Source organism: Hydractinia symbiolongicarpus, chromosome 7, assembly GCF_029227915.1.
Source record: "Hydractinia symbiolongicarpus strain clone_291-10 chromosome 7, HSymV2.1, whole genome shotgun sequence".
Lineage (NCBI taxonomy): Eukaryota > Metazoa > Cnidaria > Hydrozoa > Anthoathecata > Hydractiniidae > Hydractinia > Hydractinia symbiolongicarpus.
In genome coordinates this window covers 10,517,516-10,535,382 of record NC_079881.1, presented here as the reverse complement: position 1 = coordinate 10,535,382, position 17,867 = coordinate 10,517,516, and the positions used below count along the sequence as shown (strand labels likewise).

At 33.3% G+C, this 17,867-nt stretch overlaps 1 protein-coding gene across 1 annotated transcript; it reads right to left on the bottom strand.

The window, feature by feature from the left end:
• Positions 1-367: 367 nt before the first annotated feature.
• On the bottom strand, positions 368-14,580 carry LOC130648830 (probable ATP-dependent RNA helicase DDX47). Its single transcript, XM_057454932.1, has 15 exons — positions 14,476-14,580; positions 6,836-6,929; positions 6,594-6,717; positions 5,903-5,967; positions 5,723-5,794; positions 5,387-5,457; positions 4,626-4,673; positions 3,746-3,876; positions 3,179-3,236; positions 2,864-2,946; positions 2,684-2,747; positions 2,374-2,511; positions 1,623-1,693; positions 1,300-1,429; positions 368-561 (listed from the first exon to the last, which is right to left on the bottom strand). The coding sequence occupies exons 1-15, from the start codon at positions 14,533-14,535 to the stop codon at positions 400-402; spliced, it is 1,371 nt and encodes a 456-aa protein (XP_057310915.1). The 5' UTR covers positions 14,536-14,580; the 3' UTR covers positions 368-399.
• Between the last annotated feature and the right edge of the window lie 3,287 nt (positions 14,581-17,867).

Below are 17,867 nucleotides of genomic sequence, written 5' to 3'. Positions count from 1 at the left end.
TTCGTTTTTATGTATTATCACCTAGGAAGATGGAGGATCTACATAATATAACTTTACATAACACCTTGCGCAATCCTTACACTATCAGTAAAAGTTGAAAAAGTGATACTTCATCAAGCTCAACTCCAGCATCTTTTACAGCGCAGCGACGCCGAGAAGCAAATTATCCTGGTGACGGGGTTGGTTCTCTTCGGTATTCAGATCTTTACGAACAAAATATTTAGAAGATTTTATGGGATTTTTACACTTGCGAATTCGAGAAAACTTTTATACTTGCATTGCATTTACCTTTCTAAAACATCCAAATTGGAATGAGTGTTTTAAACCGTTACATGTTTGAAATACTAGTTTCACTAAAAGTCGTGGGTTTTTTTGACAAATATATATTCTGAAAATATGTTATCTCTTTCCAAACTTCTTTTTAAATTTGCTTCCTTTCTTTATTCTCTTCTGATCTTGATCTTGTTTCATTTTTTTCGTCAAACCCTCCACAGTGGATGAAGCGCTTTCATCGTCGATATCGATCGATCGTTTCTTGCTGTCATGCATTTCTTTCAACTCCTACACAAATGCAAGAAAATAGTATTCGCAATGAAAATAATCATACTCGTTAACTCGTGGAAAACTGCACGGGGTCGTCCGTCTTTAAATTACACGCTATTTCGTGCGCTAGTTGCACAACACTTTTCTTGCGGACAGACAGAAAAAATACGGCTATATAATAAAAACAAAAGAAGGATTCGCAACGAATAGTGGAATTGGTTGATAAGGCATGAGATTTCAGAAACGTTTTTCCGAAATTATAGCAGAAAACAGAAACATACCAGTTGCACAAGCAACAAGTTTTATAAGAACGAAGATTTCGTTTTCGTTAGTTACATCAACTTTATTGTGTCTACGAGGCTCCAGAACATTGAACATTTTTTAAAAATATAGTATTATCAAATTTTATCTTGGATATTCGGGATAGTGTTTGATTAGTTCTCCTTGTTAATAAACTTATTTTACGACATGTCAACTTTCAATATTTTTTATCCTTCCACGTATATTGTCTCTGTTCATTGGTGTCATATGTTTTAAATTAAATTAAATATTTGCCGGAAAATCGGCATTGTATATATTTATCATGTTTTAACACTTTAAAGATTTTAATAAACACAACATCGTCATCAGAAGACTATGAGATAAGAATTTATTAATTTCATTTTAATTTCGCAATATTTCGCTAGTTAGCAGTTAAAAGTACCTTATATCCTTCGCCTTATGTTTCGTAAAATTGTAAAAAAACATATGATATACCAGTTTTGCATATCGTTGTGCCTCGGTTACTCGTTCAACTAATAGCATAACCTCTTCTTCAACCATGGGGTGTAAAGGCAACTTTTTTCCAATTAGCTGCTCGATGCGTTGATACAATTCAACATCGTATCTAGGATTGGAGAACAAAATTTGACAAGACACCGGTTTTAAAGGACGAAACGATAGCCACAATAGTGTTAAATTACAAATAGAACAATTTTTACTGGCACAAAAAACTAAACTTTAATCAACAGTGACTGGATAAGATAAGGTAAGATCGTATGCTTCTTAAAAAACAGGAAGCGAAGTTAGAAAAAACGTACTGGGTTACAAATGTGATTGATCTTCCAGATCTTCCAGCTCGAGCTGTTCTTCCGACTCGATGTATATAATCCTAAATAATTAATTTCACGTATTTTCTATCAAGAAAGAACAAAATGCACAAATTTCCAGTCAAAAATTTGCAGAAAGCAACCTTGTTGGGTCCACAATTGTATAAATGTATTAAATTGACAATCCAGCAGAATATATTTTTGCAAAAAGGTGGACAAAATTTTGCACTCCGAATTTGTGAATGTTTACAGTGGACTTCATACTTTTTCCCAAATTTTTAGTTTCGTCACATTCATTTTTATCGCACCCGCAAAGTTCCTAAACATTATGTCGAAAATTGTAGCTCAGGACCTATTCACAACATTTTGGTGCTCAAACAATAAAGCATATTGAAGAAAACGGTATTGACAACCATTTTATGTGCTTTTTTACACCTTGCCAATCACAAAACTTTTAACATATACGATCAAATTTGTCCGCAAAATTTTAAACCCATCAAAGTCAAAAATTGCTTCCCCTTGGGTATATTGGCATTGGCTATTGCAGTCAAAGTATTCACTAACTGCTGTTCATAGACATTTTTAATTTTTTAAAAAAAATGCTTTTGTTTTGAATTTGAAATTCTTCTTCGGGATCTTTCTTATAAAAGTTAAGAAAGATTCCGAAGGAGCCAGCCTTTCCCTGAAGTGAAAAAAACTTCTTCATTTCACAAACGTCCTCAGTAAGTAAGCTACAACCTACCTTTGAATGGGTAGGAATATCAAAGTTGATCACGATGTCCACATGAGGTATATCCAAACCACGACTAGCAACATCAGTGGCCACCAATATAGTACGTGTTTTTGATTTGTATTTATTTAAAGCTCCAAGCCGCTTCGACTAAATGATATCATAGATATGATTGATGGGACAAAAACAAAGAGAACATTTGAGGTACCCTCCCAATGTCTAACACAGAAAATCTTCAATTTTATAATCAGTATTTATCTAACAGAAATTTGTCTCAGTGAGAAAAATCAAACACACTAAAAGTATTTTTATGGAAATTTACCTGACTCATTTGGCCGTGCAGTGGTATTGCATGAAAACCAAGATGGCGCAAAAGTAAACAGATTCTAAACAATCCAAGATAAAATTCACAGTAATAAAAACAGTAATAAGAAGCATGCCATGCAACAATAATTTTTCGGAGACTGCGAATTTGACAACCAAAAAATAGTCCCGGTAGTACCTTTGAACGTTATTACAAGTTCCACAAAAGATCATAAAAGAATTGCCAGCCAGATCGTTCATGATGGAAACCAAATAGCAGTCCTAAAAAAGAATTAGTAATGGTCTATAAACGGCGTCTCGATTAGTCAAGTTTTCCTCTAAAACGCAGTCAGGGCTAGATAATAAATATCTTTAAAAAAAAGACTGAATAACAGAACAAATTAACGTAAGTTTCCCGCTTTGTTTTTGGGAAAAAACTTTCTTATCCTCTACGATCTCAAATTCTCAAAGGTTAATCCACATACAAAAACAATTCTAAATAGAAAAGTGGTACCTTGAATTTATTTGGGATAAATATATAACTTTGTTGCAGTTTTTCCACAGTTTGAAATCTACCAAATAAAAACAGATCACAATACTCTAATATTGAATTTCCTGGGTAGGTCAAGGTAACATTGGGGAGGGGTGGGGGATGGGGTCTGGAGGGGTTACGTTATAACGAACAAAACCGAACAAGGGAAAGGGGCGTAAATTTTGGTTTCCACAATTTCTTCTTTTAATGCTTTTGTATTGATTGTTTATTGCTTGAGTTTATTGTGAAATAAACGCTAGGTGTGCAAAAATAAACTGATCTAATACGACCAAGAGTCAACGTAAACAGCTAGCAACCACAGTATGCATATGTATATACACTAAACAAATCATTACTTGTTTCTTAAATATACCACTTAAAGAATTCGTTCACAATTATTAGCTAAACCTCTAACATGTTGCTTAAAAAAACAACAACTTACATAAACAACGTATATATACCTATGTCATGATTAGTATAAAACTTATAAAACTTGATACAAGACAATATGCTGTGTCAAAGAACGTACTACTTAAAAAGATTACATACTTGGTGGAGACTTCAACCTTCACAGGATTTTGCAGTGAAGCTCTTTGTAACTTTTGAACTTTTTTTGTCATTGTGGCTGAAAATAAATACGTGTGTCTTTCTTTCGGGAGAACTTTTAAAATTTTATCAACCTAAAATAAAAATGTTTTACATTAGTTCTATGCTTTAACCCTTTTTCCAATGACATCATCTCATTCGTAGAAATCGGAAGAAAATTAGCTTAAATTTGAGATTCGTAAAATTTTTATATTAATTGTGAATACACTAATGTGAAAAACAAGAAATAATGCAAAAAATGTCCCAACAAGCCCTGTAAATCTTATAAAACATTTTTAAAACATTTTTTGAGCGAACGATGTCACTCAACTCTAAAAAATAGTTGCCATGACGACACTCATTTTTATATCCACCATATTTTCCAAACAACATTTCCCGGAAAATTAAAGCTAAATAATAGTTAGGGCAAGCAACAAAATATTGGCACGCAAGAGTTTGGTTTTTGGCAATTTTTTATACAAACTTACTACAAATTTAAGGTATTTTCAGTATTCTGAGGGGGGGGGGGGGGGGGGGTTAAGGATATAACTATCATTTCAGCGATATTATGTTTCGAAGCGCACAGACAGATAAAAAAAACTTGGTTATACAAAAAATGGCAGTACTGAACATAACTTACGAAAATTAATTATTGAAAAATATGTTAAGCACGACATTTTAAGGCAAGGCACAGAATTTTCATATTTCCATGTCTTTAAGGTTTTTCTCGCCCTTGTCTGATTCCAGGAATTATAAGGTCCGGCAGATACAGATACTAATATAACATGATGCAGCGAGACGCTAAGGTGGACCAAAAAAATCCACGTTAATAAGCATTTAGTACCTCCTCTTCGAAGTCCATGTTGAGTATCCTATCAGCTTCATCCATTATCTACAAAAAAGATTCAAACACTGCATATTTTACTTTATCAGTTACTTCTTCAGTAATCGCGCATGCGCATACATCAAGACAAGCCATTTGAGGACAAAGAAATTGGATTCTTATTATCACAGTTGTCAATGTCATTAATGATTTAAAATCCATTTTTCCATTTACTCTTATTTCATTGCATTTAATGGCAATAAGTGTTTAGTTCTAGACTATATATTTTTAAATGCATTAGGTTCTTATACTTCAGGCGAAATAAAATTTCACAAGTTCCTTTTTATTATTATTATGTATTTAGAAAAGCCTCTTCGCTTCCTAATTGTAGTGTCATCAATGAAGGCCCTGTAAATAGGGGTCTTAGTGCATAAAGCTTCCATTTGAGCCACAAAAGTCGTGCAAGAACAAGAATCGATCAAATAGACAACTGCTAAAGATATCAAAACCTATTCCCATGTTAAATGCCAAGAAAAAAAAACATTTCACAGTTTCATGATCCGCCAGGATCTTTGGTGTTATACATTTACATTTATTTATCAAACTCTAAACTTGAATTTTACAAAAGCGAAAATTTTCAAGTTTTGTTTTGTGTTTTAATCCCTGATGCAGCGAATAGTTCTTGACTTTTGAGCATTTAAAACTTGTCTTTCTGCAAACGCTTTATTAAACTTTCATTGCAGTAGCCTGTCCAGCTTTTAACAATTCAATGCACAACTTACTAAATATTTTAACGACCGTAAGTTAAATCCTTTTGTGTTTTCTAAATGATCAACCAGGCGTCCAGGCGTGGCTAGAAATAAAATGACATCCAATTTCTTTTTAAATATTTCCTTGTTAGTTATAGTGTGATTTTCAGAAGAGTTGACATACACAAGTATTATGAAAAACAAAAGAACATTCGTTTGTACTTAAAGTTTTCTGCTACCGCTAGGATCACAATTCTCAGCAAATAATGTCTATATAGCTAATACACCAAGGCAAAAAAGTAAATAGTAAGGCACATCCACCAGAGATGACAGGTTATGGATTCCAAAATAAAGATATCTAATCTATACCTATAATCACGTGTGGCTTTTTCGTCAGTGCAAGGCTCTGTGTCATAATATCTATTCCACCAACAATAACAGCTGAAAGAAAATATGAAAAGAATCATGATTTGCTTTTCGTGTCATTTAAAGCAAAATAGTAAAGAAAATCAGCTCTAGATGATAACATTAATGCATAAAAAATCATACCACATTTGATTCCAATTGATGAACCAAGCGCCTCGAATTGTTCTGATATTTGAAATGCCAATTCCCTGATAGAAATAGAAAAGAGAAAAAAGTTTTGTTAACATACAAAATGTGTGTACCTTCATAGTCATGATAATTTTCTGGAGTATTTTTAAAATCACTTTTTAATTTAACTTCAGGAATAGTAGAAAGAAACTTGCGGACATAAACTTTAATGGGTTTTGCAAAGAAAAAAAATCCAAGGTCTGGATTATTTCTGGGGGACTGGTTTTATGTTTTTAACAAACTTGTGAGATTTACTTTTGAAGATGGCAGGTAATTTTATTCCATCATTTAAAACTAAGAGAAATAAAGTTAAAAAGACAATTTTACAAATTATATATTTTTGATCTATTTCGTGTTTTGAGACATTTGAGTTTTTTGTTTTTAACAAACTTGTGAGATTTACTTTTGAAGATGGCAGGTACTTTTATTCCATCATTTAAAACTAAGGGAAATAAAGTCAAAAAGACAATTTTACAAATTATATATTTTTGATCTATTTCGTGTTTTGAGACATTTGAGATTAGTAATCCTGTTTAGAATTTCTTCTCCATTTTTCTCTTAGACTTTACTAACACTGTTGATGTAATTACCCTATCTAAAAACCGAGGAATGCAATAAAAATATGACTTTTTAAATAAGAACATACCGAGTTGGTGTTAAAACCAAAGCATAGAGCCTTTGTGGATTTTCCAGTAATGTGTGTAGAACAGGCAAAGCAAATGCACCTGTTTTGCCAGAGCCAGTCTCTGCCAATGCTATGACGTCTTTTCCTAATGCAAATATTACAATATAGGCATCAGAACTAGGTGCTACCATGAGTCATTTTTTTCTTTCTTGAAGTAAATGTTTAAAGCAACTGTTTAATCCAAATTGTATAAAAACATTCACCTTCTAATGCAACTGGAATAGCCTCTTTTTGTATTTTTGTTGGACTTTTCCAACCGAGTCTTGTACAAGCTTGACATAACACTTCATTGATCCCCTAAAATTTAAAATAACATTTATTACATCCATTCTTTTTTACACAAATTTGAACCAATTTTTTCCCCAAAAATTTGAAAAGCTAAGAATTCGTTTTTTACAACAATCCAAATGAAGAAAAAACCTATGTCAGATAGTATTAATTTGATAGCATGCAAACAGAAATAAAATATAAAGGGAAATAATGACATTCAAATCTTGTCACTACAAGCAGAGAAGTTTGTTTTGGGAAGAAAATGGCCATGTGAATTAATTACACCATGGTTTGGGACTTTCATGATATTAAAGTTGTTATGGTGTTAATGTTCCTGCACCTAATGCAATCCAGAAAAATAATTGTGTGAAAGACAGTGTAAAACAGTGAGTAAACAAATTGAAAATGTGATTTAACTTATCAGATTTTGCTCTAATAAAAATAAAAAACTGAACACTGAGGTCAAGGTGATTGAAAAAGTGGTATAGCTAGCTAAAATAACATGACAAAATTTTCAAGACTTTTTAACATGAAAAAAGAACCTTACCTAGATTTTATTCCTCTAGTCTCATGGAATATCTTATTAAACACTAGTCTATAAAGCCCGTGGAGAAATCCACTTAGGCAAAAGGTCAATAAAAAGAAAGTTGTTTTAGATGTTTTGCTGACGTCAGCAGTGCATTGCAGATATAAAAATTCGCGAAATTTGTTTATTCTTTGTCTGTAATGTGTATTGGTTGAAATGCTGGTTAAAATAATGTACAGGATCATATTTTCTCGACGAACGCCTAGGGAGATATCAGGAATTAAAAATTTTGCTGACGTCAGCAAAGACCCGCCAAAAACTCAAAAAAAAATTTTCAGAAATTTTATACCTGTTGCCTTCATCGTATAGATCTTGAAACGCTGATCAAGAAAATGTATAGGATCATGCATCTTTGACAAATGGTTGCAGAGATACTAGGGTTTGAAGGTTTTTTGATGACGTCATCAACCCACCCATTCCAAAACGGATATGGGGACCCCAGTTTGGGAAAATTACCCAAATTGGTCCTAGGTGGTCCCTAGTTACCCACGCGGTGAAAAATCATTGACGTCACCACCTCGTTTCCAAGTTATTTGGCCTCAAAGTTTTAAGTGCACTGTAATGGCTTCATTAATTTAATATATCCTATATATATATTGACGTTAAAGTAGTGTGATTGACGTCGCGCAGTAACGTCCTAAAATTTAACATTTGAGACATAATTTTTTCGGCGACTTCAAAGAAAATTTCACATACACTTCGTATTATTATATAAGATTATAGTTTTGCGGAAATTGTGTGTTTTAAATTTGGACGAGAGCAAAGTGACAGTGGATGTAACAAAATGTCACACCATCCATTAGTAGAGAAACTAAGAACTTAGAAAATTTTGTCTAGCTTGTTGTCACACCAATTAAAAAAAAACACAGTTCTAAGCACAAATACTTTCTACTTTTATATTTAACGTTATATATGTATTATACAATGTTTGAAACTCTTTGACACTTCTCATTTAAACATAATGCATATACATCATGTCTGGCATTATTTTTATCTTGATAAATTTTTAAGGAAGGATTGTTTGCATTTTCATAAAAGATTTCCTTACATTGCCAAGCCTGCTTTTAACATATTTTGAATATGTGAGAGATAACATGATTGCTTTCATCGATTTTGATTCTGTGGGGAATTGTATTTTTTTTCATGAACACATGGTCTTGCTTTATTGAATTAAAAATAGAATTGTCATGGCAGCTGTTGTATTGTAAATTGTTACTTGTTTTTTTACAAAAGGAGTATAAGGAAGTACTTATGAATCAAGGTTTTAAGTAATATCCCTCTGCCCTGGATGAAAGTCATAAAACAAGTCTATAACGGTGATCTCTTTGCTTACAAATATAAACAACGGAAAAATCATTTTTCCCTGATAAATGTATATACTTCTCCAGGTAGCTCAGTTTTGTTGACAAAGAGAGAGTACTTTCCATGAAGAAGATGGTATTTTAGATGGTATTTCAGCATCTTCTAATACTACCTTATTCCATGAAATTAACGAGTCAAGAAATTTAAGCAAATTAAATTAACGATCATGAAATTAACGCGGTTCAATGATATTAAAGAAAGGTTGTTTCCAAAAATGCATTTAATTAACGCGAATTTGAGAATATGCGATATCACACACAGCAAAAATTACTGCAACAGTCGAATCCGCTGTAGTGAAACGGTCTCCTCTGTTACAAGGCGGTTTGAAAATCAAAATAAAAGTTCTTGTTGTTTGGAAAGACAATGCTAAAAAATTTAAAATTTTGGAAGAAGAAGTTTTTTTAGTTAATTTTCCACTTGGATCAGAGTATGAAGACGATACAAAAGCTATTTTTATAAAGATCCTTGAAAAAGAAAACACTGTTGAGGTATCGCCTGATGAGGAGGAAATAGTAGGCTTTTATATATTGTAAAACCAAATTAACAGTACTTTAATTAACAAGTCATGAAATTAACAGTCTTTAAATTAACATTGCATTTAATTACGGTCATTAAATTAACGCGAATTTTAAAAAAAACGCATTAATTTCATGAATCGTTAATTTCATGGAATAAGGTAAATCAACTCTATTTTAGCATTTTTGTAATTGAGGTCATAAAACAATTGCTGGGGGTCAAAATGCTGGACTTCTGAGATGGCATATACATAGTGATTTTTTGGCTGAAATACAAACACAGCAAAAGAATATTAAAGGGAACCCAAGGTATGTTGGACTTATATTATAGAGCTTAAAAAGTTAGCTAACAAGTCTTTTTAAATTTTTTAAAAAGCTCTTTTCGTTCTCAAGATATTCACATTTAAAGAATTTCAGATTTAATTATGCTGCATAAATTATGATGTCATATTTCAGTAATAGCAAATTTAGACATTTTCTTTTATCAGTAAATTTAGACCTGTTAAGGGGTGTGCATTCAAACTTAATCAATGCATATATAGATATTATAAAGGTTAATTGATTAACATAATTTTTTTTGCCAAAATGACACTTGTTTGCTCGTCCCAGGTCTCCTAATTTTTTGCTGACGAACTCATAACTTGGGATCTGCATTTCGGTTTGCAATCAAGTTTTGTGTACATATAGGGCTTATACAAGCTTACCCACAAAAATTGGTTGCAAACCATGTTACATATCCCGAGTTATTGAGTCATCAGCTTATCTTATGTTAACAGCATTTCCCAGCAGGTTGCAATAGCTGGCAGGATTAACTAAAATAGGTAAAACACTTCTTAGCTTTAATAAAGGTGCATGGTGCTTTGAAACCCACATTGAGTATTGTCTTATTTAACCAGGCCACTGAGCCTTCTTGCTCTTACTAGTCTATGGCATTGTTAATATAGTTTTTCAACATTGCTTTATTTTCATCTTTATATGTTATAAACTCATTACTACTAGCTTGCTGGATGCTGGACCAATGATAACCTCATTGGGTCATCATGGATACAAATCTTAAGCACCTTAAACCCTGTCGAATTGCTTTAAGATTTTCTTGCATTGGTTTAATTTTGGCACCATGAATCCACCGAGATTTTGTCCAGCGGTGGAAGCAATTTGTCGATACCTTTTGCTATATTTGATGCTAGGCTGCATTTACAAGTGATGTGTGTAATTAAGCTAGTTGTTCCTTTATCTATTCTTAGGCCTGGGTAACTTTTTTAATTTCAACAATCGTTATAAGTATAGCTGATCGGGGCTATATACGTGGCTGACAAGTGGTGAATCCAACCAAAATCCATCTTCCCAATTACCAAATTTGGTTAATAATGATTTATGGCGCTCTAGTTTAGTGATTATCACTCTCGTACTCTGTGTGGGAGACCAGAGTTCGATTCCCCTTGGCAGTGAGTCAATATGGGCAATTGAATATACTTGTTAACTGCTATGATGAACAACTATCATCTGCTCCAGATAAGTACAGGTATGTTTGTGCACCAATATGCCAATTTCTCATGCGTACGGCACAAATAGACCCTGGGTAAACAAGGAAAACAACAATATAGCCAAAATCGCCCATTCACGACCACTTCGCCCTAAACCGGCCGCAATTATTTTTCTTAATAGAGACTCTAATCTGGTCATCATAGTATAATCGGCAATAGAGGGAATTGAACCTTCTGATATATGCCAACTGATAACACTCCCAAAATGCTTCATTTCCAGTCCCATAAACCCTGTTAGCTCAGTTTGTGACCCACCGGGGTCTATTTTTATCACGCGGCCAAACATGTGGTTGTTTTGTCACGATTTAAGATAGGAAAATGAACAATGTCAAAGAAAATAACAACAACTGGTTGTTTATTACAATATTTTTTATTAAAATAAAACTTTACATTGTGTAAAGCATAAAAAACCACTTAAAATGTATGCGGTCTTATTAGGGCGCCATATTTGTTTTTAATCCGGAAATTTCATAGGTCTATTATTTCCAATCCTCTAGTGTGGATAAGGAACTGTACTAAACTTTTTAATTATGACTTTTTTTTAAAATCCATTTGGATCTCTGTTTATTTTGTTTGTTTATGTTTACCCACTAATAACGCTGTGGTGATCTTTGTAACACTCTTTCTGTATCATACTGAAGAGGTGTTATCTCGCAAATAAATGGAACTTTCAAACAAAAAAAGAGCAATGAAGTAACAATTATCTTTGTCTTTATTTTATTTCCCTCTGAGAATTGTCATAATAAAACATCTTCATAGCCATGGAAAGTCATCTCATTTACAAAATGTAAAGCTATCATTACAATCCTTATTTGAATTCGAAAAAAAAGAAAACGCAGAAAAAGAACCATGGATTTACCAGCAAAGAGACACAGAACAAAAAACTAATTCCGTTAATTCATCTTCTGTTCCATTGATAAGCGATGGTGACAGTATAGAAGAAAACTCAGAACATGCATCATCCGCATGTTGGATTTTTGAAATGAACTCGTTGATAAATTGTGTGACTAATATTAGTGTATACAAGAAATGTCATAGCGATATCAATAAAGTCAAACTCAAAAATTATAGCGCAGGTCTGGGAACAAAGTTCTCCGTACAATGCTTAAATTTGGCTTTTCAAAATGAAGAAAGCTGTTTCAATACCAAGAAGAGTGTAAATTATTTCAACATCAATAGAACAAGTGTACTAGCAAGTTCCATGTTAGTTTTAAATTCCACAGCCAAAAACTCCCACTTTTTTCATTTATGTGCTCATGTACACATATTTCCTTCAAACAAAAAACTATTTTGAAGAGCTGATATTTTTCTCAACTTTCAAAGATAAAAAATATCACACTTTTAAAAATGGAAACCCTGTCAAGTTTAATTTTAATGGCACAAGTAGCTGCATGTGAGTAAAAACTTCAAAACTTCAAAACTCTTTTTCTCAGTGTTTATTTTTTTGGTAAAATGGAATCTGTATTTGAACTTTCTGTTACAAAACTAAATAACGTCTGTGTAGGAGAACTGTTTTGAAATAAGGATAAATAACATATATATCTAAAAAGGAGCTTTTTACTTTATTTTTTTTTTGCAAAAGCAAGTTTAAATTTTTTTACAGCCGTGTATATGCAAAAAAACAAGTTGAAAAAGTAGCATTTGGAAGAATATGAAATAAAGAAAACTATAAAATTTTGAACAAAATAGTAAAAACCCTTTTTAGATACAGCTGGGAAGAATGGTCAAAAATTAAAAAAAAAAATCAGTCGTTTTGTAGGAGAAACATCAGTTAGGGTTAAATTTTGTATACTACACCTAAACCTCAAATGACCTTAATATTTTTCCAAAAAAATTACATCACTCAATTGAGGAATAAGAGCTTCCAAAATATCTACTTATCAGGTTATAAAAATGTTATTTAGAGATAATATTTGGATTATAAAATCATGCGCACTTTCCTTTACACTCACCTTAAAGGATAGCACCGAGTATGTATATAATTCACACAGAGATGATTGAAATTTAACTATTCACACTTTTTTATGAGACTTCCAAGAATTTTCGAAAAAATATTTTGTCAGCCATTTTTAAGGCGCACAGTCTGCAACAAGCTTCGAACCAACATTTCTTGACAAATTAAGTGGTTAAATTGATAGATTTTGGGTTTTTTGAAGCTAAAAGGTTCTTAAGTGTTTCAAACAAGGAATTAGGCTGTCATCAAAAATATGTTGTGTTCGAGTCCTCCGACCGACTCACTTTTAATAAAAACCCGAGTTGGTAAGTTGGAAAAGACCGGGAAAAAATTTCGCGAGATGCTGAGTGGCGCTATACTGTCTTGGCCCTGGGAACGAAATTGCTTGCTCCGATCTGAAAATCCAGGGGAAAAATACGCCGAACCGCCGGATCGACTCATTTTTGCGGGGTCTTCAGGACGCGAACACAACATATTTTTGATGGTGGCCTTAACATAGCATTGTAATAAATAAATGAAGTTATTCATAATTTATATTCCTGGTTGTAATTGGGTGATGGCCGCATATGGGCAAACCCACTCTATACAGCCTAATTATTCAGTTAGGGACAACTGCAAATTAGACTATTTCTCCTAAATAAGCTAGTAGCTAAATTAGGAGATTTTTAATAGCTTAACTTAAGAGAATAGTCTATTTAGTAGATGGAAAATTTTAATTGACGATATCTTCGCAATCTTTGTTGGTTGCGCTACTATTTTTCCTGCACTACTTGCTGACTTAGTCAGCTTTGCTTAGGTCAAATTTCATAGAATTTGCATGACGGATATAAAAGTTATACATGTGAACGTGCCCACCAACCAAACTCGTTTCCAATCGACTAGAACAAGGTCCAGGGCGAGATTGTCCAAGTAGCTTATTTTGTCTGTGATAGCGTAATTAGGACATCATAGCCTAACCATGTGCCTATTTTTTTAAATCAAAATAGTCTACTTCGGCGTTTTTTTAAAACATGGCAGAAAAATATGTTGTGCGCATGCGGATTAGCAGCAAAACAAATTAAAAGCAATATCTCAAAACGCACCAAAACATTTAGGAAAATAATACTTCTACATCCGAGGGAGGTTTGTTAGATCATATTTAACCTTAAAGATCAGTGTGACCACGGACCAGAAGGCTGCAATAAGCAAATTTAATGTTGATAGACTAGTTAGGAGATAAATTTCGCCTAATTTGTCTATCATAGCCTATTTAGGTGGAATAGTCTAATTTGCAGTTGTCCCTAACTGTTATTATGATGATTAACCCCTACCTACTGGGACATGAGTCGAGTGCTCTGCTGGGCTGAGCTACCAATCTTTAAAAGGTGGTATATACTACACGTAAGCATATTACAACGTACACAAAGAAAAAATGTATATCAAAATTTGCATTTTCCGCTTTCTTTGCCTGGACTTCTTCTTTTTATTTTATGAAAATACTTTTCTGTTTTACAATTTCTTCATGAAAAAGAAATGAATTTTTGAAAAAGTCACATCCGAACAAAGTTTTTTAGGAATCGTGTGGATGCTTATGTGGAATAAACGGTAAAAAGCAATAGTTTATCAGACATACCAAATCTTCAAAATTCGATTCGTCGATGTTACCTTCAGCCATATTTGCTAGTATGATCATGTGCGATCAAAATCAAAACAAACGAGGTTATAAAATACGTAACCGTTTTGTAGTATAATTTGACGGAACAGGGTTTCCCTCCACCAACAGGCTGCGGGAACCCTTTTTACGGAAGCAATACAAAATGTTGGTGTATAATAAATGCCTGATTTACACCTATAAAACACATGCAGAAGCGGACACAGTAAAACGTGCTTCAAAGTACAAAATGGCAATGTTCAAACAGGTGAACTTATGTTACAAAGAATTAAGCATGTTTTTTTAATAACGAGGTTGTCCAGGTCGAGGTCGACGGTGATACTAATTATTGAATTAGCATTGCTCGACATAAAAATTAGCGTAAATTGGCTACCCACATACGTTAGACAAAGTCTTTCGGGCGCAGATACAGATACATATTAATATTACCGAACAACCAATTACATCATATACCGAAGAACAAAAAGAGGATTAATACCAACAAAATGTATTAAAACTTCAATGTATTAAATATCAAGATGGTTTTTGTCTTTTTCGCTGATGCGCTCATTCACTTAAAGAGTACATTAATGGCATTGCATTGTTATAGGCGGGAAAGTACATTTATTGGCATTCTGAAGGTGATTTTTCAAAATACACGATACACAAAATACACAAAATACAAAATACAAGATACACCCCTCTGGATTTCTACCCCGGTTTCGACGCCTGATTATATTCGCTGCTGCAGTAACTCCAAGCTTTAATAAAAAGCTGGAAATATAATGAGGTGTTGAATTATTCTGTTTGCTACGTAATCGTTCTATTTAATGTCTTTCATCAATCTCGTCATCACGACTCACAGACAATCCAACAAGAAACGATCCAATGATTACTACAATTGTTTCAACGACTTGATATTCACTTCCTTGACTTGATATATCAGACTAAACGATTTCTGCTGCGTCATAATTTGGTGTGTTTACTACAGATTTTTAGAATAAAACATCGCGAATGGAGGAATTTTGAGAACATTTATTTCTGGGAAAAATCTTATCTTGATTTCTATGAAGCAGGGTGAAAGACATATCTCAGTTTAACGAGTTAGAGAGTTGAATAACAGATCTTCGATCTTGATATAACAGGTCATAGGCGACAATCAACGATTCTCTGCATGACGATCACCATATTTGCCCAAAAAAATTTTTTTAAATATTTATTTAAAAACCTTTAAGGTAGTATTTTCCCTTGGAAAAATTATTGGCACTTTTCCCACAATATTTACTCTCACAAATAAAGGATACTATAAAAGATACTCTTAATTTAAATGCTACTTCAAAAACTTTTTAAAGAATTTATACAGTCAAAGTACTGCGTCTGAATCACTGATGCTCTGTAACGATATCAGCAGCAAATTTACTATCTTGTGAAGGTTTAATTTATTGAAGATATTATTTCGGTTTGTCTGTTCAGTATTCATATTACTGTGGAAAGTTTATCATTTCTTGAACATGATAGTTTAGTAGGCGACGTTTCGGGAGATCCTTCTCCCATTATCGGGCAAAGTAAAAGCGCATGTATTTATATAATTGCAGAGGATCGAAATTCATGAAAATTAACCAATCAGAAACGAGCTGATAATTACAGTTAATTACGGTAATTAACATTTTCGGACCTAGATGTAGGTAACTACTTCTTCTGTAGGGCTGGTAACCAAATCTCACGAAGTTGATACGAGATGCTGTTTATGTGTTTGTTACGTTCTACACTGTTGATGGTTTCTTTAATCTTCTTGGCCGTTGTTCTGGATTCTCTGTCAATGATTTTCTTCTCATCCCAATTAAACTGATGACTTCCGCTCCAGCTGTGGTCCGCCATTTCCTTTTTTCCTCACATCTCCGTTTCTCACTGCGCGCATATGTTCTTGTACTCGTTGCTTAAACTTTCTTTTTATTTCGCCTATATACACTGCATCACAATCTTTACACGGGATTTCGTAAACAACATTGCTTTGTTCCTCCAGGTTTATTTTGTCTTTTGGTTTAGACAAAGTGCTTCTTAGGGTGTCTTTAGAGTTAAGAATGCATTTGATCTTGTGTTGTCTTAAAACTCGACGAAGGCTCTCGCTGGTACCTGGTACGAAGGGTAGGAATGCTGATGCGATAAATTCCTCTAATGTTTCCTTGTTCCTGTTAGCATCACAGCAATGCTACCATTTTTACCACTTATTTAAACATTATAATTTAAAAAAAAAATCAGGAACCTACAGAGAATCTATAATATAATGCCCGTATACGTCTGTCTGTCTGTTTGTCTGTCACGCAAAATGGTAGCTTAGCTGCGCAATAGCGAGAAGCACGCAATGCGGTATAAAAAGGACGGGCGAACCCGTGGATTTTCCACGGGCTAACGAGTAGTGATTTAAAATTTCGTTAGAACTTCAAGGAGAATCATGAAACTGTCCTTTCACGCTTTAAGCAAAATACCATGACAAAAAACATAAAAATAGTGATAGTTTTAAAAATAAATAATGACGTAATGTTTCGACGGAGTTCATCACGCTACAAGTGCAATGTGGCATGAATTTAAGATTCCCAGGAACTTAATTGGCTGGGAAATATGACGTCATTATAAAGTAAGACTCCATTTGAACCTTTAAATGCGCTGGACCATTTTTTCTAAAAAGGGATTCCCTTATCCTATGAAAAAGCGGGAAAACACTGGGAATGACATTAAAAAATTTTCAATGCTTAAAAATTTAAAGGCCATATCCTGTAAGCGCATTCAACCAACCGCAGCTCAAAGGTTATAGGAAATAATCTAGAACAAGTAATATTTCGTTATTTTAAAAAACATCCCATCATTTATATGTTGTGCAAAATAGTGTAATTAAAAATATCTGTTTTTCTTTCGTTCCATGATTATTTCTGTCTGTATAACATCACCTAATATGATTAAAACACAGAACAAAAACAAGAAAAAAATCCCTCTCAAAAATTTCATTATCTAGATAATAATCAAAATAAACCTAAAAAACCTCAACAAAATACTGAATACCAAGAGTCAGCTAAAATTTGTCATCCTAATTCCCAGACTTTCGTTTTCGCTTGTGGCAAATATGCCAGTCTCAGATGCGCTAGCCATACATTAAGCCACAAAAAGTCCTGGGGACGAGATATAATATATGTCGATCCTTGGAGAATTCCATATTTATTTGCGTTTCAGTTGTTTTTTCTATTTGTTTGACAAGATTTGTTTTGTCAGTTACCAGGGTTCCCACTGGCGATCTTTATCTGCGTGTACAGATTTGTACCATTAAAAAATATAATAACATTTAAAATCCGGCCAACGCGTTTTATTAATCACCCTACGCT

Bases quoted from the DNA above. Each gene is read 5' to 3' on its own strand.
- LOC130648830 (XM_057454932.1), bottom strand. From the start codon at position 14,535: ATGATCATACTAGCAAATATGGCTGAAGGTAACATCGACGAATCGAAT. The intron at 5,458-5,722 runs GTATAGATTAGA...TTTTATTTCTAG, and splicing joins AAAGCCACACGTGATTATAG to CCACGCCTGGACGCCTGGTT. The intron at 3,877-4,625 runs GTACTAAATGCT...TTTTTATTTTAG, and splicing joins ACATGGACTTCGAAGAGGAG to GTTGATAAAATTTTAAAAGT.